Source organism: Echiichthys vipera (genome assembly GCF_963691815.1).
Source record: "Echiichthys vipera genome assembly, chromosome: 10".
NCBI classification, from domain to species: domain Eukaryota; kingdom Metazoa; phylum Chordata; class Actinopteri; order Perciformes; family Trachinidae; genus Echiichthys; species Echiichthys vipera.
Genome location: NC_139835.1, coordinates 1,147,220 through 1,168,299, shown reverse-complemented (window position 1 = coordinate 1,168,299; position 21,080 = coordinate 1,147,220). Strand labels below are relative to the sequence as shown.

The 21,080-nt window shown below is 41.4% G+C and overlaps 1 protein-coding gene across 2 annotated transcripts in view; it reads right to left on the bottom strand.

The window, feature by feature from the left end:
• Window positions 1–20,674, bottom strand: part of rrp1 (ribosomal RNA processing 1) — a 30,312-nt gene extending 9,638 nt beyond the window's left edge. Inside the window, exons 1-12 of one of the 2 annotated variants that reach the window (XM_083921507.1) lie at window positions 20,487–20,674; window positions 19,705–19,787; window positions 15,655–15,712; window positions 15,453–15,538; window positions 14,135–14,196; window positions 13,929–14,058; window positions 12,113–12,177; window positions 11,492–11,694; window positions 8,982–9,088; window positions 4,221–4,318; window positions 1,851–1,870; window positions 1,584–1,727 (exon numbers count right to left, since the gene is read on the bottom strand). In XM_083921507.1, coding sequence (XP_083777633.1) covers window positions 1,584–1,727; window positions 1,851–1,870; window positions 4,221–4,318; window positions 8,982–9,088; window positions 11,492–11,694; window positions 12,113–12,177; window positions 13,929–14,058; window positions 14,135–14,196; window positions 15,453–15,538; window positions 15,655–15,712; window positions 19,705–19,787; window positions 20,487–20,613 — 1,183 coding nt within the window. In that variant the 5' untranslated portion in view covers window positions 20,614–20,674. The remainder of the gene's footprint in view (window positions 1–1,583; window positions 1,728–1,850; window positions 1,871–4,220; window positions 4,319–8,981; window positions 9,089–11,491; window positions 11,695–12,112; window positions 12,178–13,928; window positions 14,059–14,134; window positions 14,197–15,452; window positions 15,539–15,654; window positions 15,713–19,704; window positions 19,788–20,486) is intronic. The other variant, XM_083921508.1, reaches the window with a different exon arrangement.
• Window positions 20,675–21,080: the final 406 nt, after the last annotated feature.

The window sequence follows — 21,080 nt, the reverse complement described above, 5'->3', positions numbered from 1 at the left end:
GTTTTTTGTTTGGAAGCCTTGAATGGCCATTTTTCATTTTTAGAAAAAGTGCTGCTACACTTACATGACATTCATTTAGCTGACACTACTGTACTACTACTAGGGGTGGAACGAGTCTTTATTTTATCAATGTAAATAGTAGTCATAGGCCTCAAAGCAACAAGCTTGTCAAAAACAATCCTTGTTAAATAAACAAACCTGTTAACCTGTTAAGGTTTTCACTTTAATAATTAGACTGAAGGACAAATTTGAGGCTCTTCTCCTTTACTTGAGTATTTATTTACATGCTACTTCATACTTCTATCCACTACAAATCAGTGGAAATATTCTACTTTTTACTGCACTACATTTATCTGACTACTTCCGTTACTAGTTACTTTACCAGGCTTACAAGTACATATGAAACATTTATTTATTAATCAGAAACTGGACCGACAAAAATGAGCATAACATAAGTGCAGAGTTGCATTATTTTTCTGAAAATGCCTTATTAACTTATACTCCTTACACACCGATATGGCTGCAGAGTAAACACAGGCTTCACAGAGACAGCAACTAAAACTTCTGTCCATTCTCTGGTGAACTGCCAATTTTCTGTGTCAACCTTTCTTTTTTTCAGAGCAGAAAGAGACATTGATAAGGTGATTTAACCACGGATGTAACCAGACTGAAATGATTGAGAACAACAACAGAGTGGAGCTTAGCGAGCTGTTGCCAAGAGGATTTAGAAACCCACGAAGAAGAGCGTAGCGGTAGCGTGCATAGCGTTTTGGCCACGCGCCTACAGGGAGAGCATTGAGCAAGTCTCCCAGCGCACCGGGATTTGACGCTCTGAGACGGTAGCACTGAGATGGATACGAAAAAGGACAGCGGTCATACCGATCCGTGACAAGAGTACCGAACAGGACGGATTTAAAAAAAAAAAAAAACGTTCCACCCCTAACTACTACTACTCTACAGTCAGTCAGTGGCCACAACGGACGGTAACAGAGACAGTGAGAGCGGAGATGCAGGGACAAGGAAGTGTTTTTTAAACATTAAAGCATGTAAACATGTTCTAGTAGAAACACAAAATGCATGTATGAGCAGAATCTTTTCACCTTTAAATATTAAAGCACCTGTGTTAGCCAAGTGCCTGACCTCTGAATCATCAATAATTCAAAAAGAACTGGTGTTGTGCAGTTTCTACCAACCAATCAGAGCACTGAACCAATTAGAGCTTTGCAAATGGAATAAGGTCTGGAAATGGCATCTTGCTGTGCCACAGTTGGAGACCCTGGATGAGGCAGACGCAGCTATGGTGGCTTATGAGTAAGTCAGTCTACTTACAAAAATAACTTAGCCCCACACTTCTCAAAAACATGTTTTGCTTATTGTTAATTCAAGAAAGTGAATACCTTTTTAAGTGTCTTAAGGGAATTCAGTTGATTTCATGGTGCAGAATGATGCAGTATGATCTAGGGCTGAAACAATTACTCATGCTACTCGATTACAAGTTACTCTACCTGATAATCTCTAATTCATTTTCTAATATCTATTTGTCTTTGAAACACACACACACACACACACACGCACGCACGGACCTTTACTTTTCTTGGCTGCTGCCACTTCCTCGTCATCCTCCTCCACGTGACGTGACCTTCTTTTCATCCTCTTTCTGCTGCCGAACATGTCATCATCCTCATCTGTGGAGACCTCCTCTGGATACTCATCCTGAGGAAAGACGCCTGAGAGGAAATCCAGGAAAAAAATGAGACAGAATGAGGTCAAAGATCAAGAACAATTATTCTGTTTTCAGAAATATCACACATATCAGTGAAGAAAAAAAAGGGATGATCACCAGCTCCTACCTTCGTTCAGATCACGCAGTCTGCCATTCAACAGAAAACAAGGAGAGAAGCAGAAGAAATTCATTAGTGTGGAAGCATGCAAAGTTATTTATGTTGCAGGAGAAACACTCAGGAAGGCAGTATCAAATCCAGGACTTAACGTACAATTAGTAGCTTTCTTTGGGTGAAATGGTGTATTCATCATTAATCAGCACAGATATATGCGTTTCCTTCCAGCTTCACACACACTCACATTAGCTCTGACTGAAACATTGATGCTGAATATATTATCTTCCAGGACTGCTTCAGGAACCACTTAATGACATTTGTATTTTAGCTTCTTTTTAAAAGCAGGGTTTCTACACATTTTCCATTTCCAAATTCTAGACTTTTCCAGACTTCTCAGTCAATATTAATCATCTGAATACCAATTGTTAGATGCTTATGTCAATAAATGTTTTTAAAATCCAACTTTTAACATGCAAGTTAAATTCTGGCTATATATGCCATTATGCTGCCAAGTAATTACAAGACATTTTTACCTGTAGACACGTATGGAAAAAATTCAATAAATGAATCGCAGTGGCACGATAAACGGTAACCATGGTAACCCGACACCATTCTACAGCCAGCTTGATTAGTTTCATATCATCTACAGGTCGGCTGTGTTGCGTTAGTAAACTTGTTTGGATTTGTATATATTAATATATTTTATTTTAGAAAGTCAGATAATAGTCTGGAAACAATACAAAGATTTTTCAGACTTATCCCTACCTGGAAATGACTTATTAAATTCCATACTTTTCAATACTGTGTAGGAACACTGTTAAAGGGCCGTGAAGCCTTTTAGCTACTAATTTGGCTTTCTCTTGTTCAGAAAAGGGAGCTGCCAATAATAGGCTGGGCTCTGCCTGGGATGGTTTCAAAACTATTGTTGGTTCAAAAACCAAAAGCATCTATAAAGTGACTCTTAATGGATTATCTCAAAAGGCCATTCACTCATGTTTCCATTACAAAAAAAGATAAGAGTTGTAGTTTGATTTAAGGTATGATTCACAACGTCAACGTATGTACAAGTAACATGAGAGAAAACACTCCACCTTAAAAATTTGAGGCGCTGTAAAGTGTTTGTTGACAGACAGGCTGTCACCCCGCTGCAAAACGGTGTGTTTTTTCAAACAGCCGCTCGAGCGACTCACATGCAAATTAGGGGCATTTCGGCATGATATACCAGCCTCCTCCTTCTCCTCAAGACTGAACATCTACTTGACCCACTTCAGTTTGCGTACAGGGCTGGCCGTGGTATATTGTACGCTACTGCCACTTTACTAAACCTTGTTCTTAAACATCTTGAAGGTACCAATGCTCATGATAAACTGCAATTTCAAGATTTTTCATCAGCTTTTAACACAATCCAACCTCACATTTTAATTGACAAACTCAATCATTTTAATTTAGATTTGAACACTGTAGGCTGGATCCTTGACTTTTTTTAACACCCAGAACTCAGACAGTGAGGGTGAATGGATGCATGTCGGGGGAACTGACATCATCCACTGGGTCTCCTTAGGGCTGTGTCCTTCTCTCGTTCCCTTATATTCTGTACACCGACATCTGCAGCAGCTGGCACCATAACAGGTTCATTTGAAAGTTGGCTGATGTCTCAGAAGTAGTAGGAAGACAGTTAAGAAGGGTTACATGCAGGTTTCCAGTTTTTGACTTCAAGCTTTCAGCTGAGATTTCCTCTTGTAATGAGTTTGGTCCAGAATACATGAATGACATGTTAGTAGAGTATAAACCCAGTAGACCTCTGAAATCTACTGACTCAGGTCAGATAGTGGAGCACAGAGTTCAAACTAGACATGGTGAAGCCATATTTAGCTGTTATGCTGCACACAACTGGAACAAGCTATCAGCAGATCTGAAATCAGCCCCAACTGTGAGAACTCTGAAATCCAGCTTAAAAACATTTCTCTTTTCATGTAATAACTTTGAACATTATCTATTTTCTTTTATTTTACTTTTTGTAGTTCTTCTATGCTCCTGCTTTTAACTGTGTTTTTTGTTTTTATGCTGTTTTTAAAAAAATGTTTTGTCTTTATATAAAGCACATCGAGTTGACTTAGTATGAAATGCACTGTATAAATAAAGATGCAAGTACACGTAATCTCTTCAGTCATGTCTTTTTTGGATGCGGGTGAGTGGAGGTCAAACTTGACCGGAGCACTGTGGCTGCTGTTGGTGATTCATGTAGACCACAGTTATTATTAACTTGTGTTTTTCTTAAATTAGATAACTTCCCTTTCTTTTTCGACATTGTAAAGTAAATGTAGCTGCATTTATGTCCCCCCCAGGGCCCTGGTATTGTATAGTGTTAGAGTGCATACTCACACTTTTATGATTTTGTAGAGTCTCTGTCTGTTCTGGCTGGGTGTGCCGTTCCGTCCGGCTAACTCAAACAGCTTGTCTGCCAGAGCCGCATAGTCAAACTGCGAAACACACAAACACCTCATTAAAAACCCAACGCATTAAACACCATTCCAAATGTCCACCATCTGAGTCAAACTGATGAGTCAAATTGAAACATAATTGTTGCAATTTATTTTTATGGGAGAGAAAGAAACGTTGCTCTGATAAAAGCTGACTGATAAGGAGAGCCTGAGGATAAAAGACCCTTGAATTATCAACCTTTACTCAGCAGCTACATGTTCAGACTATTTCCTTGCAGCTTTTGCACATTTAGATGTTGAGCACTTTTTAAAAGCACAACAGTTTTTATATCAATTTTCTTCCCTCTGGCAGCAATTTTCAGTCGATGAAATGATCTCTTTGCAGAGAACATTCATCCTCCAAAGTGAGCACTTATTCAGCTTGTGGGCTGTCAAACCTGGCCAAAAATGATCCATATCTATTTCACGCATATAAAGCTTGCTGCGCACAAAAACTTTGCGCAGACGGGCAGAAATGTGCGGTGGCAACATTGGTATACAGTATATAGAAAAAAGGTTTGCGGCGGAGTACCGTATTTTCACGACCATAAGGCGCACCGTACTAAAAGGCGCAGTCTCAGTTATGTGTGCCATTACTGTATTTAACACACACATACGTCGCACCGGATTATAGGGCGCGGGTTTTATATACCGGTACATATTCTCTACTACGTTTAAATACCTCAACTGCGTATTTAAAAATAGAGCGGGAGCAAAACTGAGTTTGTATTTCATGTATTTATTACATGTATTTAATCAAAGCCATCAAAGTCATCAACCTCTGTTTCTGAATTAAACAGCTGCGCTAAATCAGACATGCCAGTTTCCCCTTCTTCGCTGTCAAGAGTCACTTTCCGTGCCGTGCGGCTCCTCGGAAATGATGCCGGCTTTTGCGAAAGCTCGAACAACAGTGCCAGCAGACACATTAGCCCAAGCATCTACAATCCATCCGCAAACTGTGGCGTAACTTGCCCGGCGCTGCCTTCCACTTTTCGTGAAACTGTGGTCTCCGTCGGTCATCCATCGCTCCCACGCCGCTCGCAGCCTTACTTTAAACGGCCGGTTCACACCGATGTCGAGCGGTTGAAGTTCCTTTGTCAGACCTCCCGGAATAACAGCAAGCACAGCGTTCATTTGTTTCACCTTGTTTTTCACATCGGCTGTGAGATGGGCACGCATGGAGTCACAGATTAACAGCGATGGTGATGCGTGGAAAAAACCACCTGGTCTCCTTACATACACCTCCCTCAGCCACTCTTTCATCATCTCCTCATCCATCCAGCCCTTTTCATTTGCCTTAATAACGACTCCAGCTGGAAAAGTCTCTTTAGGCAAAGTCTTCCTCTTAAAAATCACCATAGGCGGCAGTTTCTGTCCATTTGCGTGGCAGCCAAGCACAACAGTAAACAAAGCTTTTTCATACCCCGTTGTGCGTATCGCTACCGTTCTTGTCCCCTTCTTCTCCACCATGTGACTCACCGGGATGTCGAAAGTGAGCGGCACCTCATCCATGTTGGTGATGTGGCTTGGCTAGATGCTTTTGTCGGCGATGTGTTTGCTGCAGAAGGAGTGGAAGCTCGCCAGCTTTTCATTATAATCCGCCGGACGTTGCTGCGCTACTGTAGTCCTGGTCCGGATGGAAAAATGGCACCGTTTCATAAAACGAAAGCACCACGACGGACCTCCTTGAAAATGTTCAATTTTCATTTCTTCCGCTAGCGTTACTGCTTTTAGTAGAACAGTGACCGTCGAAACGCTCGCCCCACTCGTTCTTTGCTCGATGATCCACCGCTCGAGTCTTTCCTCCAACTCGGGCCACCTCTCCTTATGTCCGCGGAAACTCAGCAGCGTCTTCTTCACCTGTCGGAGTTCGTTTTCCATCTTCCTCCACTTGCTAACCATCGATTCATTAATCTTGAATTCTCTCGCGGCTGCTCCATTTACATGTTCCTCTGCGTAGCTGATAGCCTTCAGTTTAAACTGTGCTTCATAGGCGTGTCTCTTTGCCATTCTCAGGGTTGTTAAGACAACAATGTTCTGCATAAAGCACATACCTGTTCTTTTATACACAATCCACGCCCACTATCCCCCTTGAACGTTCTCACGGGGGTCTCAACAACGTCCGCAGTAACACACATAGGGCGCACCGCACTATAGGGCGCGCCGCACATTTTGAGGAAAAAAAAGACGTTTATATGCGCCTTATAGTCGCGAAAATACGGTATGCGTATTCCTACGCCAACTATCACCCATGAATAGAGCTCCCGCAAAGTTTTTCTGACTCGGGAATCAGCGGCCCTCAATGGAAACACCATGAAATACAGCTACAGTCAGCAGAAAAACCACATTAACTTTAAAATAATTGGCAGCAAATGCATTTCACTGTATAGAGCCTAGTTGTAGTCGTGGACAGGTTATACTAATATAGGACTATACTGTTAGCACGCAGTTAAGATGCAGTTTGAGTTATTGATCAAGTCTACATGTTTTTAGAACATATTTCAATTCAATATTCAATTTTATAACTGCATACGTGGTCAAAAATGAAAAGTTTTGTGCAAAGTTATGGCCAACAATTGTGAATTGAAAAGGTTAGATAAAATCATTTTTGAAATTTAAGAAATGATCACAATCATCTCTTTTCAGTCAAATTTGACCCTGTGGAGATAAAAGAAGTTGATGTGTGGATCTCACAAGTGGCACATAATGCTCTGGAATATCATCCTGGATTGCTTTTCTCACTTCATAAACACATTAGGAGCTACCGAATTTTTCAGTTGTTTTTTTAAAAGAACCCTCGATATTTTATATATGAATAGGCTAAGCTTCCTTACAAATAATAACCGCCGAGTTAACTTGATTCACAGCTGTGGTGACATGTTGACACTCACTCTGTTTATATTTATTTGAAATTCCTCTATTGAGGCTTCCACCAAACAACACATTTTTGCGGAGCTCAACCTCCATTTCCTTCTTGGCAAATCTTGCTTTTTCCACCTTCTTCTGTGTCACTTTCAATTCAATTCAATTTTTTTTTTTTTTTTATAGTGCCAAATCATTACAAAAGTTATCTCAGGACACTTAGTCAATCTAACGCCCTCAATAAGACAGCGTCCATATTCATGAAATACTTAACATATGCCATCTATGGAAGACTTTTCATGTGGTTCTGGAGGGCTTAGGTGCTGTGGTTGTGTAAAAATTGGAGCAAATACAAAAGTGTTGCGTTTATATTTATTTTCAGTGTAATCACTTCTTGAATATACTTTGGACCAACAGGGTTTCCAGGAGGCAACTATAACTTTGCTTAACTTCATTTCTAAGCACTTAGAGGAGAGTAAGAACCATGCCAGACTATTTCTGGTGGACCTGTCATCAGCTGTTAACACCATGCAGCCTCACCTGCTGTTGCAGAAGCTTACTGAGCGTGTTGGGTTGGGCACTAATATGGTTGGCTGGATCTGGGACTTCCTCAACAACAGATCTCAGAGTGTGAGTCAAGAGACATCAGTTTTTATTTCCTTTACACTAGTTATGTTTGTACGTATATGTTATCCAGGACAGAGATGAAACGATAAGACATCTTGCAAAAATATTACACCAGCTGTAACGCCAAATCAGGGGCTGTGACGAGGGGCACAAGGTGGGGCAATGAGCCCTACTCTACTTTCTACCCCCTACTTCGAACAATTATCAGTTAAAATAACAAAATGATTGGTTTTGGTTAGACTTTATTAACTGGACTCGCTGTTTAGAACAGGTACATTTGTCCCCCTCAGGAAAAACATGAAAGTAGCAGAGGACTGTTCTTAGGAACTGTTGGAACTAGGCTCACAGATGCAACTGTACGCAACCTCAAGAGCAATGGCTGCAATCCGCCATAAAACTGGAAAAAGAGGCAGCGTTACCGAGTGGCTGTGTAAGCGTCCCACTGAACAGCTTGGGGAAGCGGTTGTGAGGTCCACTTTATCAGAGGTGGTGAAAATAACACTTGACTGGACAATAAGACACACAATGGTGACATTTATGCCTGATCAGGAGTGTTTTCACTTAGTTTGGGTGATCATCATCCTATATTATTATTATTTATAATAATGCACAGCAGATTATATGGCAGGTAGATATTTGTTGTTGAAATATTATATTTAAAATATAAATATTATTTTATTCTCATTAAGTTATGACTTTATTCTCATAATATTACAACTTTTTTTCTCAAAATATGACGACTATCATCCATTTCTCAGAACACAGATCTGTGGGATATGGCACAACGTTTGGAACATGAGCAGAAATCTTGCCGGAACACATGTACCATTACAGTCGAGCATTTAATAAGTTGTTCATGATGTGAACAACTGCCACATGTTCATCTAAACAGGTAAATCCTGCCTACGAGTGTCCACTTACAGATGAAAAAGTTCATCCACACGAGAATAATTTGGTGACTTTAGAAAATATGCAGCATTATTGTTAAAAGTAATTAATTTGTAGTTATCCGGCTATTAAATGCAGAACCATGAGTATGGATCTGAGTATGACTGATATTATGTAGAGTACAGAACAATAGAAGACATGAGAAAAGACATGCATCAAACAAACAGGGACATGTTTCACCATCACAAATGAAAATAATAAATGAGAAAAGAGAGAAAGCCTTCACCTGTAGGACTGGTCCGCTGTCTTCATCACATGACACCTCTGTGTCCGAGTCTTCCAAGTGAAGAAGCTCATCGTCATCATCACCCTCTTCTTCATTTGATATATTGCCTGAAAAAGAGAAACCAGCACAATTGACCCATTACTAAAAATAAACTATTTCATAATGTAAAGCACCTTTCATCACGTGACAGACAAACACACTTTGGATAGTAATGAAAAAAGTGCAGACTAAATAATCATGAGCCTATGTACGTGGTTGGTGACCACATCTAGTCACCTGCTCAGCTAGCAGCTGTCTGACGAGGGGTGTGTGAGTGTGAGCGTCTGAGCCAAACATTGTCCGCTACCAAAACAATTGATAATATCTGAGCTTATTAATAGTACAGTCTAATACAATTAATAATTTAGCCTCGAGCTGTAACAGTTTCAGAAGGCAGCTACCTGTCCCTAATGATAGATTAGATCTGTAAGCTACAGCTGGTTGAAGGCTCATTTTTAACCTCTTACTTCCTTTAGGGCCAATAAGGACAAAAAGGTCCATAGTGGTCAAAGTAGCCTACGGTAATTCACATTTTCTCTCTAAATTAACATTACATATCTAAACATTTAAATATATAGAGGGCTTTGAAAGGTAAGAATATAACCCATACTGTTTCTGTTTCCCACAACACTGGGCTGCCTGAGTCGGTTTGCTAACACATTAGCCACAGTGACATAAGGTGAAAGTATTCAGCTTGATGTAGTGCTCTGATGCAACACAAAAAATGAATGCAGGCAGCTTTTACCAAAACAGAAAATATAAAGGACAGAGAATGGAACAGTGAGGAACCCCATAAGTAAAAACTAACAATGTATTCAGGGCGATAATGTTGCTCTGAATCTGTTTGCTAACATGTAAGCCAAAGACCCAGATGAAGCTGAACTGAAAAGAGAAAGAACACTTGTACAGTTTTGGGTCTTTTATGTCACATTGTCACTGTTAAACTGACATAACTGCATGGTATCTACAAATCCTGACATTGTGTAAAGCAAATAAAAACTGAATACAATGCTTTGCAAATCCATTTCAACCTATATTCAACTGAATACACTACAAAGACAAGATACTTAATTGTTTTTTGCAGATATTCACTCATTTTGAACTTGATGCCTGTAACACAAGCTGGGACAGGAGCATGTTTACCACTGTGTTACATCACCTTTCCTTTTAACAACAATCAGTAAGTGTTTGGGAACTGAGGACACTAATGGTTGAAGCTTTGTAGGTGGAACTCTTTCCAATTCTTGCTTGATGATCAACAGTCTGGGGTCTCTGTTGTTGTATTTTGCTCATCATAAAGCTCCACACATTTTCAGTGGAGACAGGTGTGGACTGCAGCAGCCCAGTCTAGTACCTGCACTCTATCACTACCAAGCGCACAATGTGTCCTGTCATTGTCTTACTGAAACAAGCAGGGACGTCCCTGAAAAAGATGTTGCTTGGATGGCAGCAGGTTGCTCCAAAACCTGTATGTACCTTTCAGCCTTAATGGTGCCTTCACAGAAAGTTACCCATGATGCCATTGGCACTAATACACCCCCATACCATCACAGATGCTGGCTTTAAACTTAGCTCTGACAATCTGGATGCTCTTTTTCCTCTTTGGCCCAGAGGACACGACGTCCATGATTTCTAAAACAATTGTAAATGTGGACTCTCAGACCACAGAACACTTTTCCACTTTGGGTCAGTCCATCTCAGACGAGCTCATCCCAGAGAAGCAGCAGTGTTTCTGGTGTTGTTGATATATGGCTTTCTCTTTGCATGGTAGAGTTTGAACTTGTACTTGTAGATGTAGAGATGAACTGTGGTAACTGACAGTGGTTTTGTCCTCAGTGTTCCTGAACCCACGTGTTCATATCCTTTTACAGAATGATGTCAGTTTTTAATGCTGACGGATCAAAGGTCACAGTCAGTGTTGGTTTTCAGCCTTGCTGTTCTTATGTTGTACGTTGAGAAACCTTGTTCTTAAACTGTTGGACTATTTGCTCACACAGTTGTTCACAGAGTGGTGAACCTGGCCCCATCCTTGCTTGTGAACGACTGAGTCTTTCAGGGATGCTCCTTTTCTACCCAATCATGACACTCACCTGTTCTCCTGTGGAATGTTCCAAACAGGAGTTTTTGGAGCATTCCTTAACTTTACCAGTCTTTTGTTTCCCCTGCCCCAGCTTTTTTTGGAACGTGTTACAGGAATCAAATTCAAAATGAGTGAATATTTGCAAAACAAAATAAAAGTTCATCAGTTTGAACATTACATATCTTGTCTTTGTAGCATATTCAGTTGAATACAGGTTGAAAAGGATAACTCGTGGACTTGGGGTTTGTAAATCAATCAAAATATAAGCTGACTAAAAATGGAAAATGTAGGACACCACTCTGGAGTGTCATTATTTTCAATGCAATTTATTTATGTTCTAATCAACAAAAAGCCATTCCAGAAGAATGTATGCTGTTTTCTCGAGACTTACCATTTATCTGCTTCCATGGGACTTTCTTGCCGACTGTTTTGCTCATTTGCTCTTTTAGCTGGTCATCTTTGTCGTCCTCTTCAGAAGCCTGTGCTGAGTCCTCACCTGCTTTCACCTCCTTAATCAAAGCTTCAATAGCGAAGGGGGCCTGCTCAATAATAGTGCTGAGGATGCTGTTGCAGATGGCTCTGAACAGAGAGCGGCTGGCGAGAGACATTTAAAAAGTATCAGTTCATTTCTCACTTTCTTTCAATCAGTATCAGTCTTGAAAATCCCATATCTGTCAGGCCCCAACAAAAATTAGCTGCTTCAGTCATTAATTTCGTAAATGAAACATTCTTCTTCCATGTCCTAACAACAACAAGCTTCCAACTTTCTCTGAACCCAACGCTCTCTACCCACTCTGAACCCATTAAATAGCATCAATTACAGAGGAATCTGTATCTGAAATCAAACTAAAAATCTACACACATTTACCTGGGATACAGCTCCCCTCATCTGTTCTTCATGACAGGTGCATTTTTCATCCCCAGCTACTTGGTAACTTTTGTAATGACATATTTCTAGTGTGAGACAGCATTAGAATAAATGAGGCAGAGAAAACTGAGCTGATGGACTTACTCCTTGGTTTTGGCTGCGGTTTTGCAGAACGGCTCAATGAATAATAAGTTCTGATCAGCAGTGAGCTGTGAAAAGAAAGAAAAGACCAGTTCAGGATCAGTGAGGCATTAATGAATTTCCTTATGATAAAGGGCTGGAACCATTGTTAAATTATTAGTTTAAGTTCTTTTGGAAAAATAAACCAAGCATCAAAGTAAACATGTCATGCCAGCAGCTCTGTGAGGCTGTACTTAGACACTATAGACTCTATATTATGGATGTCAGCATCCCAGTGTACCCTTCTTGTTAATGGCAAAACACATGTTATTAAATTAAAAGGAAGGGATTTAAACAGCAGTTCAGTTCATTATCAGACCACTCAAACTTCGATACTCCTTAAACTAAAATGTACTAAATGCACTCGAACTATAGAACTTGGCTGCCATTGAGATGCCCCGATTTAGCGACAAGACGCTAGGGCGGGGCGATATGGACCAAAAATCATATCTCGATATTATTTAGCTAAATGACGATACTCAATATATACCAATATTTTTTCACACAAAGAAAAAACAAAAACAAATTCAGTTCCAAGTCATATATACATGTGCCAAATGTCACACAGGTAACTGCAATAACCGGAAGCACAATATCAACATGAAATACACAAAATTGAAAGAAAAAAGTGACTTATAAATCAATCAACAATTAAATAAAAAACAAAAAAAGGCTTTGAGTTCTGTGTTTTGCAGCACAAAGTATTACACACTCCTACTGCACTTTATGGCCCGGTTATAAATGGTGTGAGAACTAACCAACTCCTCTTCAGCTGCTCTCGCTTTTGTCTGAGCTGCATTGAGGGAGCGTAGGGGTGGGCAATGTGGCAAAGATATATCACGATTTTTACAGTAAAATCACGATCACGATTTTATCACGTTTTTTACATTGATTTTTAACTATTCTGGTTACTGAACAGGACAAACTGTTTTCTCTATGTAAAAACATAACCCTAGAAGGGAACAGAGCATTTAGGCAAAAGAACCTTTCTAAACAGATTTGAATTAGTTTTTGCAATTATGTAGCCTGGCTATTCTCAGACCAAGTTCGATCGTAGATTGCACGTTGGTCTGGGAAGGCTGCTGTCATGTTCTTCAGCACAAGAGGCAGGTGTGGTTCAAATGGCTACACGCAATTGGACAGTCCTTCAACCAATCAGACCAACGATCGGAATTAACTTAACACTGCCACCTACCTAGATCCAAGATTTAAGGACAGTTTTGTTGCTCTAGAGGATGACGTGAAGAAAAGTCTTTTGGAGCAAGTGGGAAATGCGGATGATGGAGCTGCGCATCTGAAATTCCCATGGCAACAGATGCAGAGGCCTCAAGCCAAAGCAGGCCATTAAAAAAGTCAAAGATTGATTTGAAGCATCTGCTTTCAATCATTGAAGGAGAGCAGAAAGGCAGTGATGCCACATCATCTCAAGCAGGGCTCTCCACACAAGATAAGTAAAATGGTTAGATCCTGGTATACAGCAAAATGCCAGAACTGAGCGCAGATGAAGATCCCCTCATCTTGTGGAAAATGAATGTAGGCAGGATACTTCAACTTGCAGATTTTGCAAGAAGGTATCTCTGCTTCAACTGTGCTTCCAAAAAGGTCTTCAGTGCCTCAGGAATCATCGTCAGTCCAAGACATTCCTGACTTACCTCAGACCATGTTGACATGTTAGTTTTACTCTTACTCTCTCTTTACTCTTAGTTAGTTTTACTTCTAAAAACCTTGAACTAGCCAAGAAAAAGTGCAAAATGCTGTGAAAAAAACAGTGGTGCTGTACCTCTGCTGAACCCACAGCTGCCAATTCAGTCATGTAAAGGTCCAGGATGTGGAACTGCAGCCCGCTGGGCGCCCCACTGCTGCTCTGCAGAAGCTGGGCCGTCAGGAGCTCCAGAAACCTGCCCACCACACTGAAGACACAGTAAACTGTTACTCACTTCAAAAAGAAATGAACGTGACCAAAATGGTTTTGTTTGAATACTTTACCAGCTGTCCCAATTCTTCCTCTTCAGCATCTCAAAGGTTTGTCTGAACATAAAGCGAACCAGCTATTAAAAGAGACAGAGGGACATAATCAGCTTTTGGATTGGAAACCATATCTCCAAAAATTCATGTGATAAAGTGTATTTTGCTACTACTTCATTAATGATCAAACTCCCCATTCTCCACATGCGGCATGTTTACCCGACAGTCATTCCTGGCAGGTGGTGAGGTGTTAATGGTGGAGAGGCACAACAGGTCAGACTTGTTTGTGCTCCTGCTGTTCACTTATTTCCCTTATCCGGCGTTGATATCAGCATGGTTTATTTTGTTATTCTGGGTTTTCCAAGCACGAGTGTCGGCAGGTTACCAGATGTGTGAAAAAAAGGAAATAAAAGCCCTAAAAATAATCTTGAATCTCTATTTTATTCAAGTGTCCCAGTAAACCCTAACAGTGTGAGCCAGCATGAACACCAGGACCTTGAAACTGCTAAATGTTCAGCAATCATTCATTGTATTATTATTTACACAAATTTCCAATTGTGACATGTCAATTCAATTTTATATACTGTATATAGATATATAGATAGTGAGATGAAACAATAACTAGATACACAGTGGATCTACACACTGGAGTAGTGTTACAATATATTTTCATGTTTTATTAGTATTGGTACTTTATGAACTTTGTGTGACAGCGTGTCTGTGTGCAGCTTCTCTCTGCTTCATCACTGCCTGCAGCAAAAGTGGGCACTGTTTTATAGTGATAGATACAGAATGAGACAGACATGAGTGCTGCTGCCGATCGTCCTAGGCATGTTTATAAGCGGACGCACGGAGCAAAAAGGTAGTTGACAGTATCAAGCCCATGGACACCACTCAGCCCGTCTGTAAACAATGCTTTAAATCCATACAGACCCAGGGAGCCAACACGACCAACTTACAGTGCCTTTACATGCACGTCAGTAACCCGAAAATGGCCTTAGCCTGGTTGAGGGAATGATCCAGTTATTGAAATTCCCCTCGTATACATGAAAGGGGGTTGAATGGGAAAATGACTTTTGGACAGAATTACCACAGAAACGAGTCTTCTTGGTAGTAATGTTACCTGCCGTTGTGAAGTCCTCCCTCAGTTTAAAGGTAACGGTCTATTATTGTTTTGTTTTTTCACGTTCTCGACCAGAAACACAATAATAACCCAAGAACAGTGTTTACATGCGCAGGTGTTGAGTTTTACCGCATGTATGAAAAAAGCTGGATGAAGACTTTTGAGTCTCCAGAGGGAGAGGTGTGAAGTCTGACAAACGTCTCTCCTCACACTAACCTGGAAGAACTTGTCCATCCGCAGCCTGTCAATACCAGTCCACTCTCTTCTGAAGGTCTGCAGGAAGCTCTCGAGGAATAACAACTCTGCAGGGATGATCATCATCATCATCATCATCATCATCATCATCATGAAAAGTACAGGGCTTTTCTTGTGTGCCTCAAATCACATGAAATTATGAAATCACATGTGGGCCACTTACGTCCGTCAATATAATGGAAGTTGTGGATCAGCTTGGAGATCTGGTTTGACAGCTCCTCCTGAAGAAGAAAGATGGAGACAGAAATAGCAAATGAGGGAGGAGAGAGGTGGTTGGCTGAACATGATCATAAGTACATTTAAGTTTAAGTTAACATATCTCAACATTCATAGATGCTGTTCAGACCTCTATGGAATTTTGAGGCCGATAGAAAACCAATATTTATCTATTTTTCAACTAGTGATGGACAAATGACATCAAAGCTTCTGTGAAGCAGAGTTTTAATACTTTGCAGGGCCCTAAGATTTCTGTGACGTGGTTAACACCAGTGATAGGCAAATGAGGCTTCAATCAGCTATATGAAGCATTTTCTTTATGTTCAACAAAGGGTTGAAAACACACTGAATCACCGTTCACTGAGCAATTTTCTTTAAACCAAGAGCTCCATCTAGTGGACTCAATAAATACAACTAATGCCTCATGAGGCTCCATGACTCCATCACTAGTAAACACTGACGGAATCGTGGAATTTAGTAACAAAATGTGCCAAAATTTGGATTCAATATATAAAATCTTGGTTATTCCTGCTATGCGTTTTTCCTGGCACCTAGGCCAAATGAACAATGAAAAAATTTTTACGTCACACTCAGCTCAGCCTTACACACACCTTTCCGAGTGACCAAAACTTAAGTGTCTTTTCCTGAGCACGAACACTGCATGTTGGCAGTTTGTCTGGTCGCTGATAGATGAAAAATGTTCAACTTTGGTCAAATGGTCACTGTCACAGATGTCCAATCACAGTGGAGGAGGGACAAATACAACAAAGACGAACAGTCACATCCTACATATACAAGTGCTGAACAACAACAACAGAGGAGAAAGTAACAGGTGTTTTAGTCATCCCAAACTGAGCATTGTGTCCCCTAGGATGGTATTAGTAGCAGCGGAGGTGAAGCGCGCATGCAGGGGGAATAAGATTGAGCCCGTAAAGCGCGCCATGCTGGAAAGGGCTCTTGGGACCTAGGTACATACAGTACTTGTGTGCACTAGTGTTGCATGGTCCACCGATACTAAAAAGGTACCACGGTACCCAGCCGTTAAAATCAGGACCTATTTCACGTTTTATTAGTATCGGTACTGTATGAACATTGTGTGACAGCATGTCTGTGTGCAGCTTCTCTCTGCTTCATCACTGCCTGCAGCCAGAGTGGGCGTGGACAGTCAGAGTGAGACAGACATGAGTGCTCCTGCCGACCGTCCTAGGTATGTTTATAAGCAGACGCACGGAGCAAAAACGTAGTTGACAGTGTCAAGCCCATGAACACCACAAAGCCTGTCGGACCAACGACCAACTTGGAGAAACATGGAGCTGACAGACATAAGGACTTGTTCAAAGAGCTCAGAGAGCTGCAGGTTAGAGATGGATAACATCAATATCCCCCTGATGTAACGTTAGTGAACTTGTGAACTTTTTTCATCATCAAAGTTGGAGGAGGCAGTCAGAAGTAAGGCTAACTGTTTAACTGTCCATCCATTTTAAATCAATCAGTGCTGGTAATATAATCACAGCATGTACATTTTTATCAATCATTTATAATATTGTAATTTATATTATTAGAAAATGGTCTGATTAGAGTACAGACCTCCACCAGGCCTGAGAATGTACTCACACTGTCGTTCCGGACCGCGACCCGGACTTTAGGGTACTTGTCCCCCCTCCCTCTCCCCCCCGCGCCCCAGCCCCGTTTGTACTCACACTGCCAGGGCCGGCCAATGCTTCTTGCTGTCCATACGCCATCACGCCGTAACACGTCGCACGCATTGATCGCGTGTGTGTGGCTTTGTTTACAAATCTTTCCACAGACCTCGGAGTTTTTGTGCGTCTTGTCGACTGTTTTTTGAATCTTTTCATCCGACCAAATCTGCAGTAAACACTCCACCTCCGCATCACACCAACATGAACCTTTCACCGCCATTGTTGTTGTTGTTAAATGGCTGCGCATGGTCCGTCCTTCTATTTACATGTCCGAACAGGCGCACATAACGCTACTGCCGTAGGGCTCATGCTCGTGCTCGTACACGTGCGCACGCTCGTGCTCGTACATGTGCAAATGGCTCCGCTAAAGCCCACCTCTTTCAAGCGGGCCGTGGACAGCCCGCTGGCCGCAGTTGTGCGCGGAGCGGGTGCACTCACACTGCTTAAAGGTACTAGACTTTGGCTGAAAAAACGGTTTTGGCCCCAGCCAGAAGGACAGTGTGAGTAGGCCCTGAGTCAATTGTGGTGTACTTTATAACACGTTAAGTAGCTATAAACATCAGCAGCTTACTGAAAATCTCATCTCCTCGCTGAACTGTTGGTAGACATCCACTGAAAAACACTTCAGCATTTAAACACTGAACTTTGTTTTTTAGATCAATTAAGTCTTGTTTGAATACCTCTGATTGTTGCTTCACAACATCAAGGGCTCCTGTGTGGATTATGAGAGACTTCAGTGTAAGATGCTCAGCAGCAGTCTTTAGGATCTTCTTTGAGACATCAGACACCATGTCATTGGGAAAACAGAGTACCTTGGTGTGTGATCTCATTCACACCTCCGTCACCCACTATCAAAGTTTGAGGCCAAGTGGTTAGCTCTTTCTGTAGCCCTTTAGCATATGGTTTAGCCTCATACCTTTCTCTGGTCAGATGAGCCTTCTTTTGGGCAGTCTTGTGAAAGTGGAGCAAATCTATGCTCCTTGCTCCTGCCGTGTCTTGGTGGTGCTAATTAGCTTTCTGTTCGCCTGCTCCCTTTCAGTGTTTTGGGTTATCGGCAGAGTACTTTCATTCCCCTATTGTCCATTTATCTCCACGTTTACTTCGAACCGAAGCATTTTTGCTTCCAGTACTGCTATCTTCTGGAGCAGTTTGTGGTAATCATCCTTGGAAAAGGGAGGCATCTTGTTGCTAATTAGCTTCTGTTAGCTGAGCCACTCAATCTCAGTCCGTGTGGAGCGTTTTGGAAGGCCAAGGTCGAATAGTACTTGTAAAAATATTTAATTGTGGCAGTATTCTGCTATCTACTAAAAGTGTATAGTCCCAGTGATTTATAAGAGCGCACTCACACTGTCCTTCCGCACCGCGCCCCGGGCTTTAGGGTACTTGAAACACAGTTTTGGCCCGGTGCGGAAGGACAGTGTGAGTGCGACCTAAGTATCCAGGAGACACTGCTCGTGATTTATCATATTTGGGGCGGTAGTAGCTCAGTCCATAGGTGACTGGGCTGGGAACCGGAGGGTTGCTGGTTCAAGTCCCTGTGTGGACCATGAATGGAGTGTGGACTGGTGGCTGGAGAGGTGCCAGTTCATCTCCTGGGCACTGCCGAGGTGCTATTGAGCAAGGCACCGAACCCCCAACTACTCGGGACGCCGGTCACTGGCAGCACCCTCGCTCTAAAATCATGCAGGTGTGTGTATTTCGGGTCTGTGTGTGTGTGAAATGAAAAAAAAAAATTGAATTTCCCCATTCGCGGGACTAATAAAGGAATTCTTCTTCTTCTGTAGAAGAAAAGCAAGCTCTCTACATCTCCTTCTTGAAAAGCCCCACAAGAAAAAGAAAAAAAAATATGACTTTAAATAGTACTGCCCTGACAAACTTAAGACCATTTTTGAATTTAAGACATTTTAAAGGCCTTAAACTTTAGACACATGAAATTAATTAAGACTTTTAAAGGATGCACGGACACCCTAGAGTGTGAATCTCTATAAATTGGCTTGAATCTGTTTCATTTTGCACTAAAGTTCTTAGTAAAAGGAGAAAATACTCAGTACTTTTCATTAATTCAAGTAGGCTATCTTGTTCACACGGGCACAGTCAGGGAACATGTTATTTCACAAATTGCCGCTCTGGGACAAATAAAGTTTCTTTAGAATAATTTATCTGGAAAATATCAGCTTGGGATCAATAAAGTATTTCTATTCTATGCTATATTGTGATAAATAGTTATATTTAATATAAAAATGACCTGTACTGGGATATAACAGCCCTCAAAGGGGCTTAAGCCAGGCAGAACATACCTGGAGCAGTGGTTTGTCCTGCATCCACAGGCAGTAGAACAGACCCTTCCATAGCTTGAGCAGCTCATCACCTGTGAATCCACCTGTACAGAGGACAGAACACTTCCTGAGTCCAGGATACGGTCAACTGCACACAAATCTGCTGACTGCATCAACTTTATTCGCGGTAGTCTTTTTTGACATGTTATGGCCGACAGAAGAGGCTTTCAAAGTCTGAGACCATGGGCCTTAGAACATTTTTAGCCAGATCACACAAGTTTAGCCTATTCTGTGTTCTTACTTTGCTAACTGATGTCATAGTTAGTGGAGCCCTGCCTCCTCACACCTTAAAAACCTATGGATTAGACAACCAATCAATTAATCGATAATACATTTTGACAGTGGACATAATCTCCCATTGCAGACCCTGTTGATTGCTTCTTTAACCATACAATGATATGTTGCAACAAGTGAAATAACAAGGCTGTATTACAACGCCGGTTGTGGTTATTGTTGGTATGTGACAATGAATTGGCGGTCAGATAGAACATTAGCTAGTTACACATAAATGAAGGCTAACTAAAGTCCCCACACGTGTGCACTAGCTGCCAGTACCAAAAAGGCTTCTGGCTGGGACCACGGCCCTTTAGAACGGCCACTTTGGCTTTGAACCAACAAGCAAGTTTCAAACATTCATTTATTATGACCCCTTTTCAAGCAAAAAATAATAATAGCTTAATATTTGAACTGTTGTTAGCAAGCCCAGTCAAAGTTAGCTGGCTAACGCAGAAAGGCTAGCTTACCTGTGGCGTAGTGAGACCTGACACTGATGTATTTCCTCAGTTTCTTTATGGCCTTGGTCCGGATCGGCTTCTCGTTGGACGCTAATCTCTGTGCGAGCTGGACCTCTGGCTCCTGAACCGACGCCATGATCACACCGATTCACGTGTGTCTCTTCACTGCTACGCTGCGCTCTCCCGTCGACCCACGTTGCCCTCGTCCGGCGCAGACTGATGACATCATGGTTGTACCAAACGTACCAAAGTTGTATTTGTGATTTGTGCCCAACGCCACAGGGCGGCAGCTTCGGACTGCTGTTCATCCACCGTACAAAAATACACAGCACAGGGTATACAATTGTATTTAACACTGTATTTACCTATGAAACCACACAGCCTGGTGGAGCAGTTTGCCTGGCCTTGAGAGGGTTGGCATTTGTATCTTTATATTTTGTCTTTATTTGAGCTATATACATGTATTCACCTGAAGGCTCTATCAACATTAATCAGTGATAAAGCCTTCAGCTTATCACTTAGAAATTCCACTAATACATTTGTTTCAAGGTTTGCCGATTTGGACAAGAGTGGGAATTTTGTAAGATTGAAGAATAAACTATT